The following is a 24,761-nucleotide window of genomic DNA, read 5'->3' on the forward strand; positions in this document are numbered from 1 at the left end:
ATAGTTTTCGTCCGCTATAAATGAGGAAAAATTAAGATACCGTCCTCTTTTTAAAAAAAAAAAATAAATAACTATATCTAATATTACGGTATAATGTATTCTTCAGGTTCGCAAACTATTTTTGTGAGCCAAAATGATGTGAAGTAATAATTGTTATGAATTTTGGGTTGTGTAAAAGGTTTTGTATTCTACACTATATATACAGATAATTACAAGGTATTGAGTGTATTGTTTACTAATTTGATTAGATTAACCAGGCCATGCCAAAGGCCCAAAACTGAAGTAAAGTTGTTTTGTTGGAGCCCACAAATAAATACATGGGCTTTTTTACAAAACAAGATTTTGCAAGCCCAAACAAAAGTGAAGATCGAAGAGAGATCCGACCTGCCGGATTCGAACCAGCGACCTAAGGATTATCTGACAGGAAATACCCACTACAGTCCTCCGCTCTACCAACTGAGCTAAGGTCGGTTACGGAAATCCTAATCCAAATTATAATTAAGAATAGATCAATATGTCTAAGAGATGCATCTCTAGTACACATTTTCCTACTTCCGTTTTCTTTCAAAGAAGAAATGCAAAATACTAGTTAAAGGTTCATTGCTTATATAGAGAGCTCAACTGGATTTTCTGAAAATCGAGTCCAGTTGAGTTTTGAAATTTTCAAATCAAGCTCGGAAAACTTGAATTGCTTGAACTTTGCAAATAATACCCTATTTTTTATTTTGTAAATGTATTAATTACGTAATATTGAAGTCAGAGAATATATAGTAATGTTTTGAATATCGTTTCGGTGGCCATTTCAATTAAGGCACTAAAATGAAATATTTCGATATCGTTACTATTTCGAGTACCATTTTAGGATAGTGTATATATAATAAAATAATTATATATGTATAAATTATATTTTAAAATAACATCAATGTAAATCTTAAAAAGTTAAAACACATATTTATAAAATTCAATAATACTTCTAAGTTCTCAATCCAACTATTTTAAAAAATAATTACTCATCTTCATCATGAAAATGAGAGTAAGGATTTAATTTTCAATCTTCAAGAAAATGAGATTAAAAAAAATTAAGAAAATAGTTTTCAAATATAAGAATTAGAGTGAAAATTATGAAAAGAATAAAAATTTTTACATTAATTACAAAAATAAATAAATAATTTCAGCCAGTACACAGAAAACCAGCCAGTATTAACCGAAACGCACCAGTACGGCCGCTATTTGACCCGGTACGAAACCCCTATCTCACCCATATCGATTATTGTCTGGTACGGTACATATCGGCATATACGGCTCATACCGATATGGTATTCAAAATATTGATATGTAGCTTTATGCAAAAATAAGTATATAGCACTTCAATATTTTCTTCTTTTTTAAAAAAAAAAAAAAAGATAAAGATAAAGAAAAAGATAAAAATATATTGTACACTTTTAACTTATCATCATGTTGCAACCCCAAGGGTTGGCCTTAGTGGTTGAAGTCTTGATCTTGTGGTATAGCTCCCAAGGTTTTGAATTTCGTTTCGTACCGGTCGGTACGGTCGAAATTTTTCTTATCGGCCGTCCGGTCGGTACAGGGACTATATACATTTCGTACCGGCCTAAATTTCGACCAGTGTTTTTTTTTTTTTTTTCATTTTTTCAAACTATAAGTTTATTTTTTAACCCTCAATTCAGACTAAACTATTTATAATTTATATATATATATGTATTTATATATAATTTATTTTTATATAGACTATTATTTTGAAATATAATTTTTATATATCGATCATTCTGAAATGTTATCCCGAAATGCTATCCCGAAACGGTACCGGTATCGAAATATTTCGTTCCAGTGCCTTGACCGGTACAGCATCCGGTATGGTATTCAAAACATTGATAGCTCCTCAAGGTCCTAGGTTCGATACTTCACAAGTACAAATAATTCTTTGGGGTCACACCCCTTGGCGAAGCCAATAACTTACCCAGTTTTGTGTATGAGAAATTTCTGATGGTGCAGTGCACAGGACTGAGATTTACTCTGTAGGGATGAGTTCGAAGAGTCTTGCTTTGGAGAGGTTCCACGTTAAAAAATAAATAAATAAATTATCATCATGTTGCTCATTCCCCCTCTTTCTCTCTCTTAAAAAATCAAGGACTCCAAATTTGATTTTCGTCGAAGGGGGAGGAGTTTCCCTCCTTCCTCCATTCACTCACCTTGTCTATCAATATTTTTTTTTAGTTTTATTTGGCTTTCTTCAAGATCGAAAAAGATAGATCTACAGCTTTTCAGCAACTCCCAAAAGATATGTGCGGCACAAATAGATTCACAGGTTGAAAATCGTTCGGAAGAAAGTGGTGGTTTTGCAAAAATCACGACACGTCGCGCTCGGTTCTCACGCGCCACCCCTTCCAACAGCTCTTCTTGACACACGTGCCAGATCACCGGATTCGTCACCACCAAACATTTCAGATTTGACCTCTGTGGCTAAAAAGAAACAAGTGTGTTACCTTCACAGGCCGTCACAAATTCTAAAATTTTTCGGAGTTGGTCCAAATTGCAATTTGTCATTTTTCACATCTATCTTATTGCTTTTATTTTTAGTTTCCTTATTGTTAATTAAAAAAAAAATCGTCTTTTGAACGTTTGTTTGTAAAGGATGAGTCGTCTCTTTTTATGAAGGGTGATGTTGAGTCTCTATTTATATAGAGAGTCTTGTCTCTTGGACATTTGTATTTAGAGAGTATCAGTGATAGTAAAGATCAGACCAATCACAAAAATGAAATAGTGTACTGGTGGAGTTCCAAATGCATTATTTTGATTTCTGACATCATATTTGATATGAGGATATCTCAAAATGTATCCGGTCATGAATGTAAATTTCTTTAATAAATAAATGATAATAATTTTCTTTTTTAAAAAAAAAAAAACTTATCATCATGTTTTTCAAATTGCAATGTTTACACCTTAAACTACCAAATATAATTCATTTGTAGCCCAATTAAGATTTAACCATTCAACTAGTTCTTTTTTTAAAAAAAACAGAGATTTAACCAATTGGATCAATGAGAATAAGACATGTGCAATAATTTAATTGATTGGATCTTTCACTACTAGTGCAAATTGTTAAAATTAGATAATTTATGGTATAAATTACCAATTTTGATTATTGGAGGTGCCAATTGAGAAAATAATGGTAGTTTAGGAGTATAAATTCAAGATATATGTTGTGTGTGTGGTAGAAGTAAGTTTTCTTCACTATTGTTTTATTTCATCACCCACGAAGATCAATTTTATACTATAATTATTCTATAATTATAGTGATTATAATCACTCCTTATACATTGTGAAAATTCTCTTCAGGAAAAAAATCATGGGTGGTTTCAAAATTATTAACACCATAGAAAAACAATATACATCTGGTTATCAAGATATTATTTATCACCTTTCTAATCAAATCAATATTTTCTCCCTTGCCAAACAAGGTTATAGATATGTACAAAATGAGGAAGAGCCAAGACCCAAAACCGACAACAAAGGTCTCTATTTGGCACAAAACACCCACAAAAGGAAAAAAGTTTGGAACATTTTTAAAAGGAAAATTTTATATACCATATTATCATCTCATTCAATAAAATATGTCATATTTATTATCATTATTAAAGAATATTTTCATATTATTTATAGACAAGATCTTAAATATATTTATTATCAATAAATAATCTTATCTTATAGAACCGATTTTATGAAATAAATTAAGTTTATAAATTTTTTCATAATATCAAAATAAAAATAAAAAAAGAAGAGAGAGAGGAAAAGAGATAGTAATTAAAAAAATTTATAAACTAAAATCAAATCTACGAGAGAGATACTCTTTACTCATGAACATGCCCGAGCCAAGTTGATGGATGATCTCCTCTGTAATCTCCAAGCATAGGAAAAAAACAGCAGAGATATTAAACGATACTACCGCCTAACCCTTCATGAACGCGTGTAAGACAGACAAACCGACAAACCAGTGTCGTTGACGTCTCAAGTGAAGGAACTCGGTCCCTCAATAACTGCCTGACATGACTGTACCTAATTGAGGACGTGGGCTTCAGTTCACCAATCACCCAAATCTATATATCTCTGCACTGAGCACTCCATTCATTATGATGTGTCCGTTTATGGAAAATTTTCTATAGAGTAGTCAACACATTTTATAATATATTGTACAACAATGTGTTAAATGAGGGATATTATTGTAAAATTATTTTATAAAAATAAGATGATTTTATAATAATATCCCTCATTTAACACATTGTTGTACAATGTGTTATAAAATGTGTTGTAGATAAATCATTTTCTATTTTTTAATAATTTTTTTTTTACTTCTTGATTAAGAAAGTATTTTTAATGATGTTCTAAATTTATTTTATTTTTTAAAAAATATTAAAAAAAATTATATAAAAAACAACTTAAAAAAAAACACTATGCTACAGCCCCCAGCGAGCATGATCCGTCCGTTTATAGCCAATGTCGGTTGTATATTAAAGAGCTGTCAATCAGAGGGTACCAACTACCAGCGCTGAGCAGTAATTGTTCATCCTCAACATCAACCCTCCATTATAGCGGCACGAGGAACCAAAACTAGAGCCAGCATTGCATTGCATAGCCAGATCCCATTCATTTTGTTCTTCTTTTTCTTCTGGGTCGCAGTGTTTCGTTCCGCCGAAGATAATGATTGTGGTCGACCAGCATTTGCTCTGGACCTTCTTTGCCTCTCAGTTCTGCTTTGTTCTTCTCTACACTCTTCGTCGCCGTAATAGTAGCAATGCCAATAAGATAAAGCTGAAAAAGAAAAACTTCCCAGAAGACTGTGCGAAACAGAGGTTAGCCGACAGAGAATGCCCCCTCGTTGATGGCTCTCGCACCGACGTCGTCATTGTCGGCGCCGGTGTCGCCGGTGCTGCCCTCGCTTACACCCTCGGCAAGGTCTTTTTCCTTCTTTTTTTTCCCGAGCAGTAAACGTTAAATTTGGCCTTTTTCAAACTTGAATATGAAAATTGGTGAAGGAATGAGTGCTGAATACTGATGGTCTGCTGGGCTATTTTGCATAATTTTGATACAAACTTTTTTCCCGATGGATTGCTAACCATTTTCTTCTCTGGTTTTACTGATACCTCTTGGATTCTGCTATATATATTCGGCAAAGACCAGATTCGTCAATTTAGCATCATGGCACGGTAGGATTCTTTTTCAATTCAGCATCATGATCAGCTTTTTTCGATGTATATTCTGATTGCAGGAAGGAAGACAGGTTCGTGTGATTGAGAGAGACTTGACAGAGCCGGACCGGATTGTAGGGGAACTTCTCCAGCCTGGGGGTTACCTGAAACTAGTCGAACTGGGCCTTGAAGGTGTGCACGACACATTACAGTTTTACAGTATTTTTCAAGTTACAATGAAAATGTGAAGGGTGATTGCTGAAAACATGGTTTTGTCTCTGAATTTGATATAAGATTGTGTTGAGGAAATTGACGCTCAACGAGTGCTCGGATATGCTCTCTTCATGGATGGGAAAAATACCAGGCTACCTTATCCTTTGGAAAAATTTCAATCGGATGTGGCTGGAAGGAGCTTCCACAACGGGCGTTTTATACAAAGGATGAGAGAAAAAGCTGCTACTCTTCCCAAGTACTATTTCTTCTTGCCTTCATACTTTGAATACCATAAAGTTCGTTGCTATCCTGGTGGAAGTTCCATTTTTCTTGAATCATTCCAAGGTTTCGTAACTTGCTAAACACATATTTATTTCCATGTCTTTTTTCTTGTCCAATCTTCTGTGCAGTGTGCAATTGGAGCAAGGTACAGTAACATCACTGCTCGAAGAAAATGGGACCATTAGAGGAGTTCAGTACAAAACAAAAGATGGTCAAGAACATAAAGCTTGTGCTCCTCTAACAATTGTGTGTGATGGTTGCTTCTCAAATTTGCGCCGCTCTCTTTGCAACCCCAAGGTGAAGCGACAATAATATTAACAATTGAGAAATGCTTTGGCCACAAAGAAATTCTACAAAAGTAAATGCACGAACTGATGTGGCTTGATGTAGTATGCCAGATGTCAGATTGTAAAATTATTTTATTGTAAAGAAATCTAACATATCACATGAAACCATATTAATTTGTGAGATTACTTTTATGAAATTTTTTTGTGATTGTAGCAGTTCTCTTAACAGTTTGCTTGGTGTGGTTGGAATTGAGTTGGAAAATGATTGATGGTTTTTTTTATTTAACAGGTAGATGTGCCCTCTTGTTTTGTGGGTTTAGTGTTGGAGAACTGTCAACTTCCATTTGAAAATCATGGGCATGTCGTTTTAGCAGACCCTTCACCCATCTTGTTTTATCCAATCAGTAGTACTGAGGTTCGCTGTTTGGTTGATGTACCTGGTCAGAAATTACCTTCCATTGCAAATGGTGAAATGTCCAACTATTTGAAAACAGTGGTGGCTCCACAGGTATTATACTCTTTAGTTTAGCTTTGACATTGTGTCTTGCACTTTGGATTAATGAAGAAAACTTTTGTTACAGATTCCACCTGAGCTTCATGATGCCTTCATATCTGCCATTGATAAAGGAAATATAAGAACCATGCCAAATAGAAGCATGCCAGCGGATCCACATCCGACTCCTGGAGCCCTTTTAATGGGTGATGCTTTCAACATGCGCCATCCATTAACCGGCGGCGGGATGACTGTGGCGCTTTCTGATATTGTTGTGCTACGAGATCTTCTTAAGCCACTGCATGACCTGAATGACGCAACTTCATTGTCCAAATATCTTGAATCCTTTTACACCTTGCGCAAGGTAAGCTGTCTTGAATCCTTTTCCACATGCAATGCTGAATGTATGTTGTGCAAATAGAACTCGATAGAAAAGTAGCAGCGATCATCACTAGAAGAAAGTATTATTTCTGTTGTTTGAATCTAAGTACTTAGGAATTCGATGCACCTTTCAAGGGATGTTATTCCCAACATTGGATAACAAGCAACCCTACTCTTAGGGCAGGTTTGGGGGCTAAAACAAAACACAAAATTCTCATCTCATCTCATCATTACACCTTTTTCAAATCCTCATACAAAATATAATAAACAATTCAACTTTTTCAAATTCCAATACACTTTTTTCAAATCCCAAAATAATAATAATATTAAAATTTAATATTTTAAATTTCAAAACAAAACACAAAATTCTCATCTCATCTCCCAAACCTACCCTTAATCTAAAATCTTGTCATCCTTAATCATACCTGTTGGTATATTTTAAGTGACTTTATGTGTCAAACACTTAAATGGAAACTGGTTAAGATGCACCACATAGCAAATGTGATTAGGAATGATAAGATCTAAAATGAAGAACAACATTTTTCTTATATAACTTATTCTGTGACATGGTGGTTGTCGTTGTAGCCGGTGGCATCTACAATAAATACTCTGGCTGGTGCCCTCTATAAGGTACTTTTAGCTTCACCAGATCAAGCAAGGAAGGAGATGCGTCAAGCATGTTTTGACTATTTAAGCATCGGAGGAATGTGTTCCACAGGACCCGTGGCTTTACTCTCCGGTCTAAACCCACGTCCAACGAGTTTAGTTCTCCATTTCTTTGCTGTCGCAATATATGGCGTTGGCCGTCTGCTTCTTCCATTTCCTTCACCTAAACGCATGTGGATTGGAGCTAGGTTGATCTCGGTGTGTATTCCCTATCCTTTTTCCTTGTTTCTTGTAGAATGTTGAGCTACGCTGATATATATATATATATATACATATATGTATGTTTGTATTTCTATCCTTGTTTCTGAGGCATGAAATTCCTTTGAAATCCCAATGCCCATTGAACAGCTTTTTTCTTTTCCAGAGTGCATCTGGTATAATATTCCCAATCATCAAGGCAGAGGGAGTGAGGCAGATGTTCTTCCCAGCAACCATTCCGGCATATCACAGAGCTCCTCCTGTCTAGTGAGATATCTAAAAGGGTATGATAAAGATCAAGTAGCTTTGGCTTTCTTGTAGTCAACAAAACGGGGTGATTAATCCGAAGCAAGCAAATGGGGTGGGTAGGTTTGTATGTTTGCGGTTTCCCCCAGAGGACATTGTAAAATTATTATATTGTTGAGACTGCTAGAAAGTGTACTCTGTATTTAACTGGATGAACAATCGTTCTATTAGAAAAACTCGAAATTATGTAATTACTGTTTTGAATTTCTTTGGCTGGACAGTGGACAACCTCCAAAGTCCAAACAAACAAGGGTTGATTACTTCGGCTAGAAATTTGAGCAATTCTAAATGAAAGCCTTACACAACACACCTCCACTAATCAATATGCGATTTGTCATTTTTTCCTTCTATCTTAATGCTTAAATAATATGTTTAAATAGAATGAAAAAAATGACAAATCACATGTTAGTTAGATAGAAGTGTATGGTGTAAAACTTTCTCGTAGCATTTTTCTATAAATTTTAGTCTAATGTTTCGTACTCTCGCTTGCTCGGAACACCTTCAAATGGATATTAACTCAACTTTGATCGTTTCAAACCCTTTCACTTCAGGACCAACCGGTTCAGCTAATTTTCTCACCAACAATGTATACCGTCTCTGGTCTGGGGAGACCATTCATGTGATGTCTTGTTCTGTTACTCTGTACAGCTCAAAACCCACATGGTCCGCAGCAAGTTGTTGAAGTGTCTTTGTTCCCTTCTGGTTCCCCATGACGTAGGCTTTTTTGGGCATGAGGGGAGGGGCAGCAGATATTATATATAGTTCTAATTGCACATAGTTCTAATTGCACATGAAGCCTCCACTCTAGGCTCAAAACTAAATAGGAGGGGAAAAATCCTAACTCCAGGTCGCTTCTCAAGTTTGTTACTAAGTGATATCACATCCATTTCTTGGAAGCTTTTCCAAGATACTTAAGCTCCCTTCCTTAACAAATCATCAGGGCTTTGACTAACCACGATTATATCAAAATGGGCAGGAGGGGGATGTAAGAATAACACTTCCATCAATGACCATTGGTGAATCCCTCCTCTTTCTAGAAAGCAACTCTGCAGGAGGACTTCGACTTGAAGGAATGTGGCCCCTGACCTTCAATAAAGTTAATAGTAGAACCTATACAGCCTTGCTGAACTAAAAATGGAGAATTAGTATGTGTAATGGTGGTAGATGCATTAACCAAATCAAATCAAGAAATTGCCACCTCACTGTGGAGAAATGTTCTAGCTGAACATGGATCTCTCCAACTTCTAAGGTTTATGACCCAATCCAACTGTAGCCAGGTTGCTTCATAACTCCACTCCTCCTTATCAGTTCCCTAATATTAGCTGATTCCTCCCATTGACCCGCGGCTGCATATATGTTTGACAAAAGCACATAAATTGATGGATTACTACGATCCGTATCAAGAAGAAATCCAGCGACTATTCTTCCTAGCTTTATATTACCATGAGCTGCACAAGCACTGAACAACGTCCACCAGATATTGGAATGTTCAGTTTCCACATGTTTAATCTTTATTATTCTTTGCACATCATCAAGATACCCACCGCGACCTAGAAGATCAACAATGCAGGAAAAATGATCCACTCCAGGAATCAACCCATAATTTTTCACCATGGAGTTGAAAATCCGAGTGCCATCATCAACTAAACCTGCATGGCTGCAGGCAGAAAGAACTGCAGTGAAGGTGGCCTGATCTGGTTTGACCCCAAAGGAGTCTTGCATTGCCTCAAAACAGTTCACAGCGTCTTTTCCTTGCCCATGCTGTGCATAAGCAGATATTAGGGCATTCCAGGAAACTGTATCTTTTTCAACCATTGCATTGAACACTCGCAGAGACCGATCTAAAGCCCCACATTTTGCATACATTGTCACTAGTGCATTACCTAAAGATGTCTCTGAAAACAATCTGAATCTAAGAATGTAACCATGAACCTGTCTCCCATGTTGCAAGAATGAAATGTTAGCACAAATGCTCAAAATAAGACTGAGGGTATATACATCTGGCCTAAGTTCCGTTTTCACCAATTCAGAGAATTGCTCCAAACCCTGTATCGGGCATCCATTTAACATGGACCCTGCAATAATGCCATTCCAAGAGATCAAATTTCGGGGGTAGCTGTCGTGGAAAATTTGATAAGCCTGCTTTACCTTTCCATGCTTGAAGTATCCAGAAACTAATGCATTTGGGACTTGGATTTGCAACATGAGCCCATTTTTAGATGCAAGGGCATGGATCATCTCCACAATGTCTAAGCACTCCGAGCTGGCCAATAAACTTCCAAAAGTAAACTCGTCGGGCTCAGTTCCTGCCTGTCGCATTTGCTGGTAGGCCAAGATTGCTGATCTACCAAAATTCCCTTGAGCGTAGCTCGAAATAACGGTGTTCCATGAGACAAGATCTTTTTCCTCTAGTCTCTCAAAAATCATGTGAGCAGCATGCAAATCCCCAAAACTGGAATACATGGTTATAGTTGCATTGCTCACAGACGTAAATGCTTCAAAACCCATCTTAACAGTATGGCCATGTACTTGATGCCCAACTCTTGCAGATGAACACGAGCTCATCACACTCACAAAAGTAAGTTCAGTAGGCCTGAGACAAGCCTCTTGCATCTCTTTGAACACCTCTAAGGCCTCTTTGTCTCTTCCCGCGCTTCCCAAACCATCTATCATCACATTAAAAGTAATCTGATCATATACCCCAGCTTCCGCTTCTTCAAATACCTCATAAGCATTGACAACAATTCCACAATTAAAGTACATCGTAACCAGAGCATTGACCACAGAAGCTCTAACCAAATACCCAGTTTTTATCACCAGTGAATGCACCTGCCTTCCTAAATCCAATTCCTCCGTAGAACACACACTCAAAAGACAAGCAAAAGTGTAATTGTCATGCCTAACACCCACCCTTTGCATTTCACAAAACAACCCAACAGCAACCTCCACGTGCCCATTCTCGGCACACCCTGTAATCATTGCATTCCAAACCGCCACATCACTACCCGGCATTCTACCGAACACCTCCCAAGCATCCTCCATGTGCCCCAGCTTAGCATACGCCGACACGAGCGTCGTCCACGAATAAACATCCGGGCTCTCTATATCTGCAAAAGCCCGTCTCACCGAGTCCAAATCCGCCGCTTTGACATAAAGCGAAAGCAGAGTGTTTCCCACATGAGGGTAGGCTCTGAGGCCCGTTAATATAGCATGGGCGTGGAGTTGGTTCCCAAATAAGGTTTCCCGAAGAATAGCGCAGGCGGTGAGAGCGGTGGAGAGGGTGTAGTGATCTGGTTTTGGGGATTGGAATGAGTGAATTTGGGTGAACAGGCGAAGGGAATCGAAGTAGCGGTATGAGCGATTGAGCTGGGCGAGCAATTGGTTGAGCTCAAGGAGTTGTCGTCGTCGTTGTGCAGTGCTTTCGGCTATGGCGTTTATGGCTTTGACAAATGTGAGCTTCATCACTCATTTTTCTTGCTCTGTTATTGCAGCTGGCGGCACTGGATGTCAATCGGTCGTTCTTTGAAGCTTTGAGCCACCGTTGGTTGCCGCCGTGCCTTATTTGCGGAGTAATTTTGGGACTCTCGTGAAGGCCCAATGTGTTTTTCTCTCAGGTCATCCTACATCCACAGACCGAGAATCCCACCGATCAGCCAATTTTTTTATTTTAATTTATTTTTTAAATTTATTAAACATTTTTTAAAAATTAAAAAATTAAAAAATTATTAGAAAATACTTTTTTAATTATTAATAAAAAAATAAAATTCAATACAAAAATTTCGATCAACATTCTCTTGAAAGTAGTATTTTTCTTTCTCTCTTTTTATTCTTTGTACAAACTAAAATAGAGTATAAATAAAGGTATTACATAGGGTGTTAGCACTATAACTAACGGAAATCTCCTCACTTTTATTTATTATTTATATATTTTATTGATATAATTAATTAAAATAATTATTTTATATTATAAAAATAGAGCGTACAATAAATATATAAAAATAATTATACATAAAATTTTTGATATTTTAATATATCTATTAACAAATTTATAATTTTTTTTAATCTAATATTCTATATTATGATTGCTGAAAATAAAATTTAAATTTAAAAAATACTTCAGCGAAAAAAATACCGTAACGCTGCTCGATAATAGCAAGTTAGCAACGACGATTGACGATTACCAGGGATTTTACACGCAGCTGAAGCGCGACCAATTTTTGAGGTGTTCCCTCCTGACTCCCGAGTAGATGGTACTGCTTCACCACCATTGAGCAATGAAGGAGGGCGGCGTCAGCATGATATTGTGGTCGAGTAATCAGTGAAAGCCAAGTTGAGCTGTAGCTGCAGACCCACGAAGAAAATGCAGAAATTGTATTCACGAACTGAGATTTTCTTCAAGAAACGCCCTCACTTCCTCGTTTCCTCCAAAGCAAACCAGCACTTCAACTTCTTTAACTCAACCTCACGCGTCACAGCCCATGAGTTCCCCCAATCCCGTCCCTCCAACTCTCAAGGGATTCTTCCCCACACCCCATCGCAATTCAAGCCAAACCGTAGCAGACCCTCCAACCAGATTGACCACAACCATGTATCAGACGCTATAAGAAGTGGGTTTCGGCTGGTTCGCCTTCAAACTAACTCAGACAATCAGGCCCACAATGAGAGCCATGACGAGTTTACCGCCGATGTCGAGAAGGTTTACAGAATCTTAAAGAAATTCCACTCGAGGGTTCCCAAATTGGAGCTCGCTTTGCAGGAATCAGGTGTCTGTATGCGTTCGGGTTTAACGGAACGAGTATTGAATCGCTGCGGCGATGCCGGGAACTTAGGGTACAGGTTTTTTGTTTGGGCTTCGAAGCAGCCCGGCTATAGACATAACTATGAAGTCTACAAAGCTATGATAAAGATTTTAGGGAAAATGAGGCAATTTGGTGCTGTTTGGGCGCTGATTGAGGAAATGAGGACGAATAATTCCGACTTGATATCCCCAGAAGTGTTTGTTGTTCTGATGAGGCGGTTCGCCTCGGCCAGGATGGTTAAGAAAGCAATCGAAGTGTTGGATGAAATGCCTAAGTATGGTTGTGAGCCTGATGAGTATGTGTTTGGGTGTTTGTTAGACGCTTTATGCAAGAATGGTAGTGTTAAGGAAGCTGCCTTGTTGTTCGAGGATATGAGAGTCCGGTTTGTGCCGACGCTTAAGCATTTTACATCATTGTTGTATGGTTGGTGTAGAGAAGGGAAGCTTATGGAGGCCAAGTTTGTCTTGGTGCAGATGAGGGAGGCAGGGTTTGAACCGGACATGGTGGTGTATAACAATTTGCTAAGTGGGTATGCTCAAGAGGGAAAGATGAGTGATGCATTTGACCTTTTGAAGGAGATGAGGAGGAAGGGTTGTGAGCCGAATGCAACCTCCTATACTACTTTGATTCAGGCGTTCTGTAGGCAGGATAGAATGGAGGAGGCAATGCGTACTTACATTGAGAGTCAGAGGAATGGGTGTGAGGCTGATGTTGTGACCTACAGTACATTGATAAGTGGCTTTTGCAAGAAAGGAATGATAGATAAGGGTTATGAGCTTCTGGATAATATGATACAGGGAGGACATGCTCCAAATCAGACAATTTATTTGCATATCATGGTGGCTCATGAGAAGAAGGAACAGCTGGAAGAGTGTATGGAGCTCGTGGAGGAGATGCGAAAGTTCGGTTGCATTCCCGATCTTAATATTTATAATACAGTCATTAGGTTAGCTTGCAAGTTGGGGGAGGTTAAGGAAGGTGTTCGACTTTGGAATGAAATGGAAGAAAGTGGACTTAGTCCAGGGCTTGACACCTTTGTCATAATGATTCATGGGTTTATTGGGCAAGGTTGTCTGGTTGAAGCTTGTGACTACTTCAAAGAAATGGTTGAGAGGGGTCTTCTATCTGCTCCTCATTATGGTACCTTGAAGGAGTTATTTAATTCTATATTAAGAGCCGAGAAGCTTGAGATGGCTAAAGATGTATGGAGTTGCATCACGGCTAAAGGGTGTGAACTTAATGTGTATTCATGGACAATTTGGATCCATGCACTCTTCTCGAATGGGCATGTGAAGGAGGCTTGTTCATACTGTCTTGACATGATGGATGCAGACGTAATGCCACAGCCAGATACTTTTGCTAAACTCATGCGTGGTTTAAGGAAACTTTATCACAGGCAGCTTGCTGCTGAGATAACGGAGAAAGTAAGGAAGATGGCTGCAGATAGGAATGTTACTTTCAAGATGTATAAGCGGAGAGGAGAAAGAGACATGAGAGAAAAAGCCAAGATGAAAAAGGATGGAAGGAAAAGGAGGGCTCGTCAACGCCGTTGGGGTGGAGGCCGTGGTAGAGCTAAACTTCTATAGTTTGAATGAAGTGGTTTCTATGAAGTAATATCATCTTTTTAGTCATCATCCTTTTATTATTTCCTGACATGATATCAAATGACTAACAGATGATTGAAAGATAACCAATAGTTATCTAATCATGTAATACCACATCAAGATTATGATTAGAATTTCTCATTAAATGGCTTTGAGTTGACTGATTCTGTGAAGGTGATACGTTTACACATTATATGGGAAATACACTCTTCATGACTGGTAAAAGCAGTGGACCTATTTATATCCATGAGAACAGAACTTCTCTTGCATGTATTTCGGATGCAACTTTCACAACGGGTGCGTCAATGGCAAAAGAGCAGGCTTATTTTTCTTGGCCAAGATTATGATGCTGCTGCAGAAGCGGAATTGAAGTGGTAGGCTCGCTTTGCTTCTTCAAGCTCCGCCAGGCTCGGAAGCCATTGGCAAAGTAGAACCATGCCTACAAGCTGTTTAAATCTTCCTGTACAAATCCTCACAATGGGAGTTTTTTCCAAGGCATCACCAGGATCTAATACTCCAAAACTCAGAAAGGAGCCACCTGTATCTTCTAAAGCACTCAAATCTTGCTCAAATCTAATTATGGGAATGAGGACAGTCATATATTGTTAGGTACAATGTATCCATGTTCTCCTATGTACCCAAGAAAAAAAAAATTATGCAATTGTTCCTCAAATGTAAGCATGGTTAAAGAAAGGAAATTCGTTGTAGTTCAATTTGTTTTATTTATCTCCTGTCAATCATTAATTTCCAGAGGCTATAGAGTCATTGTACAACTTTTCCTTTATCATCTTTCCTACAATCAGTAATCGTTCTGATTTAAAAACCAATGTTGTATTCTCTGTATGTCTTTGTAGTAGCTGAAGCTCTCGAATTACTAACCCATGTCGCGATTATCCGTCTCGTCATAGATTTCTTCCTAAACAAGCAAATTAATGGAGGAGTTAGTAAATTTATGGAGGATGTGATAAAAGAACTGAACAAAACAGAATTTCTCATACCTGTATGATCTCTTCAATGACATCTTCCATTGTTATAATGCCAATAGCTTCTCCTTCTTTGGTGAAATTCGGGAGTGGCTCGTCACTGATACGCAGGACTTCTGGGTGAAAGTCCTTTGACCATTTCTTGCTCTTTGAGAGACCTTTATTACCATTGGCGTCGCCAGGTACATTTTTCAACTTCTTGAGTGCTCCCCTGCTCTTCAAAATTTTCTCTTGGGGATGCCTTTCACCATGAACGTCCAACCTCACATCTCTTACTAAATTTACATATTCATAATACAACATGCAAATTAGATCTTGGGGCTAAATTTAACATAAGCTTTGGACAGGATAAACAAGACAATCCATTGCATATATTTGGTGCTTACCGTCAGTTCGGTTTTCGGTAGCCGACTGTGCAATGTCACTGTGCTCTCTAACAACAACAGCCATATGGCTATGACCTTTTTGAAACTCATTTAATATGTCATACAACGGCATTGTTTCTGAGACCCTGGCAGACACCCCCATTTACATTGTACATCAATTTCAGACTTAAGACTGTGCACAAAGATCTAATCATTTGACTGCATCACACACAAACATACAGAACGTGTCTATATGTATGCATATGTTGTTCATTATATATACTAACCATATCTTAATCTTACAGTCGGTCAAGGTTAAATACCTTGGAATCTTGCGGATAGTGACATTCTTTACAGGCACCTCGTCAGTTGGATGGATAGTCAGTAAGTTCTTCACCTATAATTTAAAAATATAGAGTGATAGACACTTCAGATCTACACTGAGCAATTTACTACTCCTTATTTATTGAATAAAGTAAACACAAGAGGCAAGTATGTAACCGGATACAATTTGCTGAATGAAGAACTGCAAAGAACAATCTGTAAAGTTTTACTGGGAAAAAAAGGAGTAAACGACTATAGGATGATGCTAGTGTGGAACTAAACATGTACAGGTTGTTTACAGATCCAAAACTGAAGAACTGCGAGCAAATGTGGCATTGTTGAATCATTAGCAATTATGTCATACATCACAAGCCAAGATCTTATCCAAACTTTAGAACTTCAAGTAAGAGAACAATGAACACATGAGCTGAGTACTATAGCATGTAATGTTGACCAAAAACTTCATATGGACATAAATAAATATTGTAGGACCCATTTCATTATACCACTTGAAGCCCTCAAGAGTTCGGATAAGAACTCGATGGGTTTTTTTCTCACGAGATGAAGGGTCCAAGGGAAAACAATGAGCTGCTTCTCTTCTCATAATTATAAAATGTTGAAGTCAAGGAACGAGCATGTACCAATATAAGTCCGATGATGTTTATCGGTTGCTCGTAATAAACTGGCACTCTGCTATGCCCTTGCTCCAAAATTAGCTTCATCAGATCCCTTAATGATAGCGAGAAAGGAAAAGACATTTTATAATCACAGGGAGACCAAAAATAAAACTTATTCGTGTTTTATTATAAGTATTTTTGCTAAATAGAGACTCATGATATACCTGTCGAGTTTGGCATTTATGTCAATTGCAAAAGTTTCAGAGATAGGAGTCATCGCATCCCTTGCTGTTTTCTCTGTAAGTTCAAGTGCTCCTGCAATGATCATTGTCTCATCCCGCGTAAGTTCTCCTCCTTTTCCAGCCTGCATACCAGCAAAGAAAAAAACAATGACTTAATCAGTAGACAAGCATTCTAACCTTGATGAAATTGAAGGTCAAGTGGGAGAGAGATTGACATGTTGAATGGGTCTCATAACTTATTAATCATTTAATACTGTTCAAAAATTTGTACAAACAGTAATAAATATTGTGAGACTCGCCTCATGTGCCTATGTCTCTCACTTGAAGCCTTCAAGTTTTAAGGAGTAATTTTTGCTAGTAATTGACTCTTCAATGTCGATGAGTGTGAAAAATAAGTACCTCATTGCCGTGCAAATCAACTAATGTTTTCAATTCAGCTCGACGAAAAAGTGGATCATGGTCTTTTCCCAGCAATAGATCTAATAACTGGTATATACCACCAAAAGGAATGATCGTTCATGGTGAAAACCAGTTATCCATAGAAAAACATTTTATCGGCATTTCAAAGAAAATTAAATGCATTCAAACGTATCCAAAGTATGTCACCTTGCTAATTGGATGTGCAACAGGAAAACAAATCCAAACAAGTATCTGGACAACTGGAGCCAATGCTGCACCAATTGCCAAACCATATCGAGTACAAACAGCTTGGGGTAGAATCTGCATATAAAAGTTCAGATTCCAATGGATGTTCACTAAAATATCTGAGATCTTCACTAAAGAACCATTGCAGACACTGCAGCTCCATCTTTTCATGAAAGATTTAAAATGTCAATGGAGCTGTTATTTTCAAGTGGAATGTTCAATCAAACAATGCCAATATCTAGAGGTTAAGCTTTCTAAGATTTTACTCAGCTATATCTAGAGGAGCTTTAAATCAAAGAAACTTCAACCAGGTTTGCACAACCTCTACATTTCCATCATTCTGATTCCTGTTATTGGACATGCATGAATGCATGCAAATTTTTGACACACATACACAGGCACAAGCCGAGATAAGAACTGACCTCACCAAATAAAAGTATCAAGGTCACCGAAATAATTATAGCTCCCCATGCTGTGACCAAACTATCCAGGAAAATGGGAAGTGTCTGAAAAAAGGCAGGTTACAAACATCGTGTATGAGAATGCTTCTAGTTCAAGTCATCTGTATATGCTGCATGTTTACATTTGCTGATAGCACTTACCTCCATTGCAGCAGCATTGCAGATTAAAAGGGTGCAAAGCAGTAAATGCTGCCTTCTCACGACTGGCAGTATCTTCGCTGTTACAACATAGTCCTAACTTTAAGTGATTTCAATCTAAAATGTTCTATCCCTCAAACAAGTTCACAATCAAGCAATTACGTACTGATGATAATATAACATGGAACTTGGAAGCATCACTCAAAGTATCCGTGCCTCATTTGGTGCTCATATGACAGATCCCATGCTTTCACTTAAAAAAGGTAACATCTTAAAGAATAAATGTAGCACTCCGATATATGAGCACCGAATGTCGAAGAATAATGAATAGTAGTAAGGTATTATGAGAATAATGTCCAAACATCGTGTATGAGAATGCTTCTAGTTGAAGTCATATGAACACAACTAAATCATATGAACGCAATCTAATTCATATGAACACAGAAGGAGGACAGTTTTTTCTTTATTCATTTCCCTAGAGAGTGTTTCAAAAAGAAAACATCCATTGAAACTCCCTATTATTATCATGGTAATGAATATAAGAAGGTGATCCTCGAGAATCATTTAGGCGGTCTTCCTTAAACTAATAATAAGATGAACTTCTACAAGAAGACAATTTTATATTCTTGTGATTTGAAAAAAATGGGAACCCATATATATTATTTCAAATAAACAAAAGATTTGTAACATATTCATATCTAGCTAAACACAGGCTATTGAAGGAAACGTAATTTATTTGAGAAAAAGCAGAACAAGAAGGAGATTCATTGAATCAATTACCGGCATGTTTACGATCACTGGGGGTTCCAGACTTGATAATAACTTCAAGCTCGACCAGGCTCATCGACATGAGGCCCAAGGTGAGGCCAGACATCATCCCAGCGAACAACACTAGCAAAGCGATGATTCCTATGTGAATGAAAAACCCTGTTTCGCAGCACGTATACTCAACAGCCATTGACTTCCCTTTTCCTCTTCTTCCTTCTGCTCTTCTTTGAGCTATATAACTTTAGTTCAGACCCCTGCAGTGTGAAGACACAGCGACTTTTAGAGACACCTATATATATATATATATATATATATATATATATATATATATATATGCTGGAATGGTGAAGTTCCAAAGATATTCTGCTTGGCTCGAATGAAATCAGATTCCACCCACTCTTTGTGGGGCTTTCGCTTGAAACATCTTAAACCAACTTTTTCCATCTTAAATGAAGTCAGATTCTCTGTTTCTCTCTGTAGGAATAGATGGAGCAAGAGCTTGGCCTAGAAGCCTAGTCGGAGTCGACAAAGTACACAGTAGTTATGTCTGTTGGGGTTGTATGTGGGACCAGATGCCCTTGTTTTGGACCTGAATTTAAGTCATAAATAACACATTACGAATGCATTTGATGAAGAAGGTTGCCTCAACCCCAAGTGGGCAAGTTTTAACTCTGTTTTAATCAGATTGCAGAGAATCAGATCTGGGCAAGTGGGAATGTGATTGGATGAGGATATTATTCTGCGAGTGCTGTTAAATGAGGACATCATCGGGAACTTTCTAGGATGCAAGTTCGGCAAAAATGTTTCATTATACTCAGTCTCTGCGTTGCCTTCTATATTCTCCAGTAACCGGACATCTCCTGTTCCAAAAGTCGCAGCTTTTACATGTCACCTTTTAGATAATTAACGGCAATTACGATAGCCTCTATTAGCATAACTGACTCAACACTGGAGCATTCCAACAAACAGCAGATGAGCATGCACTGCACGTCTACTATATCAGAGAGGCAGAGTAGTGGTTCACGCCATTTACAGCAGACACATGATATTCCTTCTAGAATAGCACAGTAGACAATTCTGTTATTATTCTCTCAAGTTATTGTAACAATATTATTCTTTTTATTCTTGTATAAATACCATAAACACTCAACGAGGAATCAAGGAAGTTTTCGCATATTTTCCTTCTGTTGACATGGTATCAGAGCGATTTGACTAATCGTCTCTCTGATCTATGGCTCCATCATCTTCCACTACCACCCTCTCGTCCTTCTCTCATATAGTCACTACCAAACTATCAAACGAAAACTACCTTCTATGAAAGGCACAGGTTTCTGCGTATTTGTGCGGCCAAGATCTCTACTCCTACGTAGATGGTATTAACCATATACCCTTTATACCCTCTGCTGTAACATAACATTTATTTGTATTTTATTACTTTTATATTCTGTTGTAACTGAATTTGATTCCCTGTAAACAGTGTATAAATATACACTGACTTGATGATGAATATATGTGAGAAATATTCAGAAACTGCTCTCGTCTAACAGATGGGTCTCTTTCCTCACCTCCTGTTCTTCTACCCGCTTCTTCAGATACTATTCCGAAAGCTAATCCTGATTTTTTCTCGTGGAAACAAACTGACCAACTCGTTTTAAGCATCCTTTTTTCTTCTCTTAGTGAATCTATTCTCGGTCATGTCCTCTCAGCTACAACGGCTCATGAACTTTGGAAGTCCTTGTCCTCCATGTTCACATCCCACTCTCAAGCAAAAGAGTTTTAGGTTCGCTTCCAGCTCACAAATCTATCATAGGGAGACTAATCCATCTCTGATTATTTCGAGAAGGTACGCTCCCTTGTGGACTCACTGTCTGCCATTGGTAATTCTCTCCCTGACAAAGAGGTAGTCACCTATCTCCTAAATGGCTTAGGCAACTCGTATGAGCCTTTTATCACTTCTATCACAACTCGAACAGATCCTTTCTCTTCTCATGAATTGTTTCAACTTTTACTTATTCATGAGAGTCGTTTATCTCATCAAACCAGGAGTGTTATCTCCTTGGATGAGCCTTCTGTAAATCTCAGTACCTTTGGTCCTCGAGATCATCGTGGTCGTGGCATCTTTAGTTCTGGTCGCCAGGGTCGTGGAAGGGGTCAGTATTTCAACGACAGCAAACGAGGAGGACGCAATTTCTCTTCCAACTCCTCTTCATAGCAGACTCCTGCTTTCAACCGACCCACATGCCAAGTTTGCAACAAGTCAGGACACGTTGCTATTCAGTGTTACTATAGGTTTGATCATTCATATCAGTATGATGCCCCAAAGTCTTTTTTTGCTCATTATACTGCCTTTGATTCTGCAACTGACTCTGCTTGGTATCCAGACTCAGCCGCTACTCACCATATTATTAATAATTTGTCTAATTTGAATGTTTCATCTGAACAATATTTTGGTAGTGATTCTATACGAGTTGGCAATGGTTCTGGAATTCCTATTCAACATTTTGGTGATTCTTGCTTCTCTGCTAATTCTTCCATTTTTACTATTCGTAATTTACTTCATGTTCCAATGATCACAAAGAATCTTGTCTCGGTTTTACAATTTTGCATTGATAATTTGTGCTACTTTGAATTTCACTCTTCTCATTTCTCTGTGAAGGACAACAAGACCAAGAAAGTGCTCCTCACAGGGCCCACGCATAATGGGCTCTATATTTTTCCATCTCACTCATTCAACTCTTTCAACCCATCTGTCCATCTTGGTGAACGTACAAGTCTGGCCCAGTGGCATCGCAGGCTCGGGCACCCATCCTTGGACCTTGTCTCTCATGTTTTACACTCCAAGTGTTTTCCAGTTTCTTCAAATAATTAATTCTGTTTTTTATTGTCCTGAATGTCCACTAGCTAAAAGTCATCAACTAGCTTATTGTAATAATCGGTCCACTTCAACTAGGCCTTTACATTTGCTTTGTGCTGATGTTTGGGGCCCAACTCCCTATGTTTCCAGACTTGGTTATAAATATTATCTTTCTTTTGTGGACCAATTCACACGTTATACATGGTTTTTTCCGCTCAAACTCAAATTTGATGTTGCAAATATATTTACTACCTTTTTACCATATATTGAAAGATTATTCAATACTAAATTAATTACCCTTCAAGCTGATGGTGGAGGAGAGTTTAAGCCTCTCACCTCCATTTGTCAAAAATTTGGCATTACACACCGTTTCTCTTGTCCTCACACGCATCAACAAAATGGACTTGTCGAGAGAAAACATTGACATATTGTCGAAACCAGACTTGCTCTTTTGGCCCATTCCTCTTTACCTTTTAAATTTTGGGCAGATGCCTTTGAAACTTCCGTCTACTTAATAAACCTTCTTCCCTCACCCACCATAAAAAATAAATCCCCTCATTTTCTTGTGCATCACTCTGAGCCTGATTATAAATTTTTAAAAGTGTTTGGGTGTGAATGTTGGCCTAACCTTAGACCCTATCTCTCACATAAACTCACTTTTCAGTCTAGTTCGTGTGTTTTCCTGGGCTATAGTCATTCTCATAAAGGCTATAAGTGTCTCGATGTCAGCAAAAATCGGATGTATATTTCTAGAAATGTAGTTTTTAATGAGGCTTCTTTTCCATTTTTAAATCATCGGCCCATTACACCTACTCATCCCCCTGTTTCCGAAATGGCCACCTTACCAATTCTACCTTCATCCATACTTGGACCAGGCCCAAGCCCAATCATCCCTCTTCATGTTTCCACGCCCTCATCATCTTCAACCTCGCATCCCACTCTTCCGCCTGAAATTAATTCCTCTCCCACTCCATCTTCATCAACTCTCATACCACCACGTTCCCCCATCATCACACGTGCCCAAACCAACTCTTCTAGACCCAAAATCTTCACTGACTCATCTCATTACTATTTCACTACCACTATTTTCAGTTCCTGATGATCCATCAAATTATTCAACTACATCTAAATTTGCTAATTGGCGAGCTGCTATGCATCAGGAATTTTTGGATGAGCTTAGCCATTAAGACAGCTTGATATAGAAAATGCCTTCCTACATGGTTCTTTAACTGATGAAGTATATATGCAGCAGCCTCAGGGATTTGTGGACCAAGCTCATCCAAACTACATCTGTAAGTTGCACAAGGCCATTTATGGCCTCAAGCAGGCCCCGAGAGCATGGTTTGCTCAGCTAAGCAGTTGGTTGCTCGACTATGGCTTCAGTTCCTCCAAAGTAAATCCCTCTCTTTTCATTTTCAATCAAAATGAAGTTCAACTTTATTTTCTAGTCTATGTCGATGACATAGTGCTCACTTCATCTCATCAGTCTGCTATTGATACTCTCATTCAAAACTTAAGCTGTGCCTTCCTAGTCAAAGATCTCGGCACTCTCTCTTACTTTCCTGGTCTTGAGGTTGATAATCTGTCAAATGGATTGCTATTGTCTCAGAGGAAGTACATTAAGTCCCTACTTACTCGAAGCAAGATGCTTCTTGCAAAACCCATTTCCTCTCCTATGGCAACCTCACTAAAGCTGTCCAAACATGATTCACCAGATTTTGATGATCCCACACTATATAGAAGCATTGTTGGAGGGCTTCAGTACTTGTCTTTCACACAACCAGAAATTTCTTTTGCAGTGAATAAGGTATGCCAATTCATGCATAACCCAAAAACCACACATTGGACTGCTGTCAAACGTATTCTAAAGTACCTCAAGGCTACAATCAATTTTGGTCTACTCTTCAAACCACAAACCAGCTTTCAACTTCATACATATTCAGATGCAGATTGGGGGGGCTGTCCCGATGACCGTAGATCCACTGGAGGCTATTGCATCTACCTGGGTCATCACCTCATCTCGTGGAGTTCAAAAAAACAGAACACTGTGGCTCGCTCATCAACAGGCAGAGTATAAATCCCTAGCCTCCTCTGCCGCTGAAACCATATGGTTGCAAACTGTCCTTCGTGACTTAGGCATACCTCTGTCCAAAGCTCCAAATTTATGGTGCAATAACAGAGGGGCCACGTACCTCTCAGTCAATCCAGTATATCACGCCAAGACCAAGCATATGGACATCGACTTCCACTTCGTAAGAGATCGGGTCTCTGCCAAAACCTTACAAGTCAATTTCTGCAGCTCCAAGGATCAAATAGCAGACGTGTTTACTAAACCAGTTGTTGCATATCTTTTTCATCATCTTCGAACGAGTCTCCATGTGGTTGACACCCCATTGGACTCGAAGGGGTGTATTAGCATAACTGACTCAACACTGGAGCATTCCAACAAACAGCAGACAAGCATGCACTGCACGTCAACTATATCAGAGAGGCAGAGTAGTGGATCACGCCATTTACAACAGACACATGATATTCCTTCTAGAATAGCATAGTAGACAATTCTGTTATTATTCTCTCAAGTTATTGTAACAATATTATTCCTTTTATTCTTGTATAAATACCATAAACACTCAATGAGAAATCAAGGAAGTTTTCGCATATTTTCCTTCTGTTGACAACCTCATAGTGCAGAATCATTGTGCCATTTTGTGTCAAGAAAAACTGCAAATGAAAATATCCTTGTGATAGATACCATGTTGTCTTAATTGCAAACTCTTATTCTTGTTCAGATTTATAGCAGAATGAAAGTAATTTATCTTTTCTCTGCCCACTGATATTGATATTATTAGAAAGTAAGCAGAAATATCCATCTTTTATTTTTAACGAAAGTATTGCCTTCCTGTTTGCCTCAATAGCCTCTTTTATCAGGGT

General features: G+C 38.1%; 4 protein-coding genes and 1 non-coding gene across 6 annotated transcripts; 2 read left to right on the forward strand and 3 right to left on the reverse strand.

Annotated features, from left to right (window-relative positions):
* Positions 1-378: 378 nt before the first annotated feature.
* TRNAY-GUA lies at positions 379-471 on the reverse strand. Its single transcript has 2 exons — positions 435-471; positions 379-414 (listed from the first exon to the last, which is right to left on the reverse strand). It is a non-coding gene; the product is annotated as a tRNA-Tyr (tRNA).
* A 4,047-nt stretch (positions 472-4,518) lies between these two features.
* LOC108987866 (squalene epoxidase 3-like) lies at positions 4,519-8,234 on the forward strand. The gene is made up of 8 exons (XM_018960901.2): positions 4,519-4,971; positions 5,285-5,396; positions 5,499-5,673; positions 5,828-5,996; positions 6,276-6,494; positions 6,568-6,843; positions 7,446-7,724; positions 7,891-8,234. The coding sequence occupies exons 1-8, from the start codon at positions 4,717-4,719 to the stop codon at positions 7,990-7,992; spliced, it is 1,587 nt and encodes a 528-aa protein (XP_018816446.1). The 5' UTR covers positions 4,519-4,716; the 3' UTR covers positions 7,993-8,234.
* Positions 8,235-8,401: 167 nt separating this feature from the next.
* LOC108987863 (pentatricopeptide repeat-containing protein At3g49740) lies at positions 8,402-11,662 on the reverse strand. 2 transcript variants are annotated; one of them, XM_018960897.2, is made up of 2 exons: positions 9,473-11,662; positions 8,402-9,376 (listed from the first exon to the last, which is right to left on the reverse strand). In XM_018960897.2, exons 1-2 carry the CDS (start codon positions 11,490-11,492, stop codon positions 9,282-9,284), a joined length of 2,115 nt encoding a protein of 704 aa, XP_018816442.2. In that variant the 5' UTR covers positions 11,493-11,662; the 3' UTR covers positions 8,402-9,281. The 2 variants fall into 2 exon arrangements, with proteins under 2 accessions (XP_018816442.2, XP_035538769.1); XM_035682876.1 differs by having other exon boundaries at positions 8,402-11,662.
* A 524-nt stretch (positions 11,663-12,186) lies between these two features.
* Positions 12,187-14,579, forward strand: LOC108987864 (putative pentatricopeptide repeat-containing protein At5g65820). The gene has a single exon (XM_035682877.1). The coding sequence runs from the start codon at positions 12,391-12,393 to the stop codon at positions 14,413-14,415; it is 2,025 nt and encodes a 674-aa protein (XP_035538770.1). The 5' UTR covers positions 12,187-12,390; the 3' UTR covers positions 14,416-14,579.
* Positions 14,580-15,034: 455 nt separating this feature from the next.
* On the reverse strand, positions 15,035-19,253 carry LOC108987867 (DUF21 domain-containing protein At2g14520-like). Its single transcript, XM_018960902.2, has 11 exons — positions 18,989-19,253; positions 18,212-18,288; positions 18,032-18,115; positions 17,571-17,684; positions 17,364-17,450; positions 16,947-17,086; positions 16,747-16,834; positions 16,105-16,178; positions 15,803-15,927; positions 15,432-15,691; positions 15,035-15,349 (listed from the first exon to the last, which is right to left on the reverse strand). Exons 1-11 carry the CDS (start codon positions 19,164-19,166, stop codon positions 15,308-15,310), a joined length of 1,269 nt encoding a protein of 422 aa, XP_018816447.1. The 5' UTR covers positions 19,167-19,253; the 3' UTR covers positions 15,035-15,307.
* Positions 19,254-24,761: the final 5,508 nt, after the last annotated feature.

Source organism: Juglans regia, chromosome 11, assembly GCF_001411555.2.
Source record: "Juglans regia cultivar Chandler chromosome 11, Walnut 2.0, whole genome shotgun sequence".
Lineage (NCBI taxonomy): Eukaryota > Viridiplantae > Streptophyta > Magnoliopsida > Fagales > Juglandaceae > Juglans > Juglans regia.

Coding starts and splice junctions, on each gene's coding strand:
- LOC108987866 (XM_018960901.2), top strand. CDS start 4,717: ATGATTGTGGTCGACCAGCATTTGCTCTGGACCTTCTTTGCCTCTCAG. Junction 5,397..5,498: donor AGTCGAACTGGGCCTTGAAG/GTGTGCACGACA, acceptor ATTTGATATAAG/ATTGTGTTGAGGAAATTGAC. Junction 5,997..6,275: donor GCTCTCTTTGCAACCCCAAG/GTGAAGCGACAA, acceptor TTTATTTAACAG/GTAGATGTGCCCTCTTGTTT.
- LOC108987863 (XM_035682876.1), bottom strand. CDS start 11,492: ATGAAGCTCACATTTGTCAAAGCCATAAACGCCATAGCCGAAAGCACT.
- LOC108987864 (XM_035682877.1), top strand. CDS start 12,391: ATGCAGAAATTGTATTCACGAACTGAGATTTTCTTCAAGAAACGCCCT.
- LOC108987867 (XM_018960902.2), bottom strand. CDS start 19,166: ATGGCTGTTGAGTATACGTGCTGCGAAACAGGGTTTTTCATTCACATA. Junction 18,289..18,988: donor CAGTGATCGTAAACATGCCG/GTAATTGATTCA, acceptor ATGTTGTAACAG/CGAAGATACTGCCAGTCGTG. Junction 16,179..16,746: donor ACATCATCGGACTTATATTG/GTACATGCTCGT, acceptor TTTAAATTATAG/GTGAAGAACTTACTGACTAT.